The 5,302-nt window shown below is 35.3% G+C and overlaps 1 protein-coding gene across 1 annotated transcript; it reads left to right on the top strand.

The window, feature by feature from the left end:
• The first annotated feature begins 343 nt into the window (after window positions 1–343).
• On the top strand, window positions 344–1,656 carry LOC129740616 (uncharacterized). Its single transcript, XM_055732328.1, has 2 exons — window positions 344–414; window positions 477–1,656. Exon 2 carries the CDS (start codon window positions 966–968, stop codon window positions 1,494–1,496), a length of 531 nt encoding a protein of 176 aa, XP_055588303.1. The 5' UTR covers window positions 344–414; window positions 477–965; the 3' UTR covers window positions 1,497–1,656.
• Window positions 1,657–5,302: the final 3,646 nt, after the last annotated feature.

The following is a 5,302-nucleotide window of genomic DNA, read 5'->3' as shown; positions in this document are numbered from 1 at the left end:
GTAATGGTATAATTGATTCAACTGTAGATATGATAAATTCAACTACAATTGTATGATTGACTAGAGGCATTCAACTATAAATATAATAGGTTCAACTGTAGTGGTATAATTGATTCAACTGTAAATATGATAGATTCAACTGTAGTGGTATAATTGATTCAATTGTAAATATGATAGATTGAACTACAAATGTATGATTGATTCTAGGTATTGAATCATAAATATAGTAAATGAAACTTGATTGTTATGATAGATTCTAGAATCTAGAATATACAATAAATATATTTGGTTTAACTGGCATCAATGTTTAGATTTTTCTCTTGCCGCCATTTCAGTTATTTACATTCGCGGCGGGAGGTGACAATTTTTTTTTTGCCGTACCAGAAATGAGTCTTGCAGATTCGGATTCGGGTGGTAATTAATATTAAACGTTAAAATGTTTTTGTCCAAAATCATCCGAATTGTCGTAATTTCAGGTAGCATCAGGGATGCCAGGTGTTGAGGAGTAAAAATCTGGGCAATTTTGAAAAAAAGTCTGTGTGTGTCTGTGCATAGGGAAGATCACAAATTTGGTACTAAACAAGAAATTTGTCGATGCGTGTGAGGAGAGGGGGGGTAGACTCCTGTGGTTATCCTGTGGTATTCGGGTTATTTTCGAGTAGAGAACTATATAACAAACACTGTTTCCTTCCACGTACCATGCCGATCTTATTTTAAAAAATAACTGTTTAATGAATGATTGGTCAAATACCAAAGAATACAAGCGAGATTTCAGTCTAATCTGGCACTTACGGATAAAATCCGATGCATGAATATTGATTTCATCACTCAATTTTGAAAACCTGTAAAATCTGTGCACTCTCAGCAAAAATCTGGGCAAAATCTGTGTCTGGCCAATATCTGGACGAAGGGTCAAAAGTCTTGGTTTTACAGACAAATCTGGGCACCTGGCAACCCAGGGTAGCATGCGGGAAGCAGACGGAAGAAATACTGGAGCAGTTAGAGGTTCAAGAATGATTTCTCCGGAACAAAATTCCTCTTCATCGACTTCTGAATCGTCAGCTCCGGCCATCATCGGAACAACCACAGACTACTCGCCGAACCCAAAGCCACCGCTAGCACTCGAAAAGGATACGAACAGCACAGCCAACAGCTACATTCCAGCAGTCACAGTTACTGTACTCGAGAATTTCCAGCCCGCTCAGCTGACTTCGATTTGCCCATCTGTTGGCCCCGTAGAATCGACCGTGACTGCAACCGTTCATCAAGCTTCACTACCGGCTGCGGCCATCATTATTGGAAGGCAAGTTTCCGGTAATTTTACCGAAGGCAACATGCCATACAGTGGCAACGGGGGATCCGGTTTCCGTAGCTCCTTTAATGGACGCGTTCCATTCGCTCGTATGCTTTCCAGCAACCCTAGCAGTGATCGGCGCTCCGGGAATGCCGGTGCTGAAATCTATCCTATTTCGGCATCTTCGTCGATTGCCAGCTAGTGGATCCAAAATAATCCAACTGAAGAAGAAGGTTTTGGTGCAGCTCGCGCTTAGGTGATTTTAACTACCATCACCAATCATCATTTCCAGAATCACCAGCCACGGTTCTCGAATAATCATGGTTATGATGGTTATTTTATGGAGGTGATGGAGGTTTAAGTTTGTTTACACATTAAAATGATAAATTAATTTTAAGAAATACAATGTTCCTACTCTTTTGCTAGCTTTTATTTCGGAACCAAAATTAAAGGTTCTGAGCCTAGTAAAAACCTATAAAACTTCCGGAATCTAACTTTTTTTATTTGTATACATGAAATAAATCAAATAAAATAAACTTTTAATTCTATAATACACAACAATTGAATCGACTACAAATATAATTGAATCAACTGTTTTTGTATAATTAAATTTACTATATATATAATTGAATCAATCATACAATCAAAGTTGAATCTATCATATTAATGGTAGAATGAAGAAATTCAATCATACATATGTAGTAGAATCTATGATATTTATAGTTGAGTGCGCAAAATCAATCATATCGGTATAATTGAATCTATTATATGCATTGTTGGACACAAAAAAAACAATCCGAAAATCAATTGTATATATAATTGAAAGTTTGATATTTATAGTTAGCCGAGAATTAATCAGAAATATGATTGAATAAAAGTGGGTTATTGTTAAAAATACTATACTTTTTTCTCCGTGAAATCAGGATTTATGAACAGGATCCAGAATCCTTGAATGAGGATCACAGCCCGGTGACCGCAATCATGGACCTCAACCCAAGATCATGATTTAAGATAAGGTTGCCAGATTCAAGCACTGCCTGACCTCGTTGTTTTGACGTTTCGCAGTTCCTGTTTTTATTCCTTATTTTCCAATTCTACACACTGAGGAATCAAAGCTTGGGTCCTCATTTCATTTTCACTCACACATTTTATGCATTAGTTCTCAGCTCAATTCTGGGATGTAAAAAACTTTAAAAAGTAAATTAGTTGTTAAGAAATTAGATTGTTTTTAGTATCCAATAATAAAAAAGCAATAATTTTGTTAGTTTATCTAGCTGAAAACAAAAAAAAATGAAATAAATGGGTTTAAACTTAAGAGTTAAACTATTCAACGTTATTTTTATTCCTCGAAAATATCATATCGTAAAAATTTAGAATGTTCAGTCTTTTCTTTCAGTAAATATGTTTACCGAAGAATTTTCCTGTATTGGATTCTTCTGTCCCTGAATATATTCAACACTATAGTGTTTTCGTTCAAGTATGTGCATTTGTTTACAGCTTCCAGTCAAAATAACACAATAAACTTCCGGACAATCGATTCGGCAGATTCGAATTCTTTAGAAGCTGCCATATTTTACTATTCGATGGGATATTTTGTTTCAAGTAGAAGCACTGCTCCAGAATATTCCTTCTTTACGAACTTTTTAAACATTTTCAACATCTTATACATTTCCGGAGAGATTTCCGTCAAGAAACCAAAAAATGTGCTAAATTTAGTTCACAAAATGGGACTTGCTTTTTTGCTATCCTTAAACTGAGGTTTGGGTTAAATTTCTTGACCGTGCAGCTACACGAAAAACTTCGCCGCACTCCATTTCTCGTTCGTAGAATTTTGAAAAAAAAACAGGATCTAGAACTGTCACCACAAAAGGCAGTGTTCGGCACAAAAACGCTAATCCGCTAATCGCTAGTTAGTCCGATAACTTTTTGTTAGCGGTTAAATTTTGCCGCTAAATTTTGATTGAGCTAGCGAATTAAAAAGTTCCGCTATTTTTTGGTTCCACTAAATGAAGAACGCTAACTTCCATTTACTTGTTTCAAATTCACAAATTATTACTGATAGAAGTAGACTTTTTGTCATTTGACAAGTAAAGGAGACATCGGACATCATTCTTGCGCTCCAAGTGAAAATGGTCACTTCGAATGGTCTCAGGGCTGAAGTGCGTCATACAGATTAACTTTTTTTTCTCTTTAAGTATTTCTTTTCTCAACATTCTCAGACAAAAAAATTCAATAAATATTGTTAAACAGTAATAAACTATTTTGAACATCATTTATATAATTCAAAGCTATAAGGTCAATTTTTAGATACTGTTTTTTTTTGCTTGCAAAAGTACAGTAAACGGCCTGCTTGATCAATATTTTACATGACTTCATCATGATCGTCCTCATGCGGTGATTTGTTGAAATGTGCTTTTTAGGTTAATCGATGGATTTTCAAAAGCTTTTCCAAATTTCTTAGTTTTTTAGGTCTCTCATTACTATCTCACACGGCGAGTCTCGAATAATAAATGCTGGAAAAATCTGCTTTTTACAACTTGTTTTAAGTGGATGAGATATTTACTTTTCACGAAGCAGATTTTACAAGTATTTCAAATCAGGTAAATTAAAAATATGATAGTATCACCATATAATGAATTTGCATGTTTATTTCATTTAGTTTTTTAGATACACGTTTGGCAATGCTCCTATCATGAGAATTTTACATTACTATTTTGAAAGTTTGAAAAAAAAAGTGAAACCTGGTTAAAGATTTTTCAACAGACTGGGCACAATAAACAATCTGCACTATGTTGGTAAAGTATTTGAGCAAACGAATTGAGATGCAACCATAATCCATGCCTTTGCCATCCTGTTTACGTTATTGTTTATCAACAGTTAGTGATTAGCGATTAGCGCTTTATGCTTGAAGCGATAACTTTTTCCGCTCATTTAGCGGTTTTAATTAGCGATCGCTAAATTTGAATGAGTTAGCGATTTAATTAGCGCCGCTAATTTTTCAATTAGCGATGCCGAACACTGACAAAAGGGAATAACCTCATCGTGAATCGACCCATAGAAAATTGAGAGCAGCCCGGCCCGGCCCCGGTATTGTTAATGAGTCGGGACTTTCGAACATTTCGACGCAGCATTAACCGTGATGAATACCACCCTTAAAAAAGTTAGCCCATTTTTGAAGACTTATAACTTTTTTATTTTAACTCGAATCGATTTGCAGTCTTGGGATAAAATATTTGCCATAGTTTGGGCTTAAATAAAACCCGTTTTCAAAAGAAATCGGCCGAAGAAAATCAAAGTTATCCATGAAAAACTGGAATTTCATGTTTCTCTCGAATAAAATGTCTCAAAATCCCATACAAACTTCAGGCTCGTTATGTCGTGATCCGATCTGGCCCAAATTTGGCATGAGATCTTACACTAGACCTAGGATCAATTTTAGCCTGCAGCACTTAATTTTTTCCAAAGTCGGGTCATTTGGGGCACTCTAATAATATTCATGTATCGGGTATGATCCATAACTGCCAGGTTATACTACAGCCAAAATAATAAAAAATAATTATGGAATTTTTCACGTAAATCGAAATTTTGTTGCTTCTATTGATTCTACGAGAATCTTGTAGTAACCAGAATTTTTCAAGTACGCCCTGGTAGTTACTACTACACTTCCACATAATTGCCTCTTGAATTTCACGTAAAATCCAAGTGCATGCTTTAAATCGGTTTCGAGTATTTTTTTCCCTCAAATTCTTATAAGAAAAAGTCAGTTTGCTGTCTTAAGACAGTTCGTTCTAGGGAAAAATGTTTGAGAAAGTTTTTTTCTCGCTAGGACCAAACCGAAAACCGTGACTTTTGTCAATTGCCTTAGGATTATTTGGAAGGTGAGTAATTATCACAATATTCGGGATTCGTGCCGAATAGATTAACTGTTGATTTGGACAGTGAAATTTAAATTTCTAACCAAATTAGGTGTTTTTTTAGGTCACGGAAAATACTTTTGCGGAATGCTGA

This window comes from Uranotaenia lowii, chromosome 1, assembly GCF_029784155.1.
Source record: "Uranotaenia lowii strain MFRU-FL chromosome 1, ASM2978415v1, whole genome shotgun sequence".
Lineage (NCBI taxonomy): Eukaryota > Metazoa > Arthropoda > Insecta > Diptera > Culicidae > Uranotaenia > Uranotaenia lowii.
The sequence above is the reverse complement of the archived record's forward strand: the minus strand, read 5'-3'. Positions and strand labels throughout refer to the sequence as shown.

Bases quoted from the DNA above. Each gene is read 5' to 3' on its own strand.
- LOC129740616 (XM_055732328.1), top strand. From the start codon at position 966: ATGCGGGAAGCAGACGGAAGAAATACTGGAGCAGTTAGAGGTTCAAGA.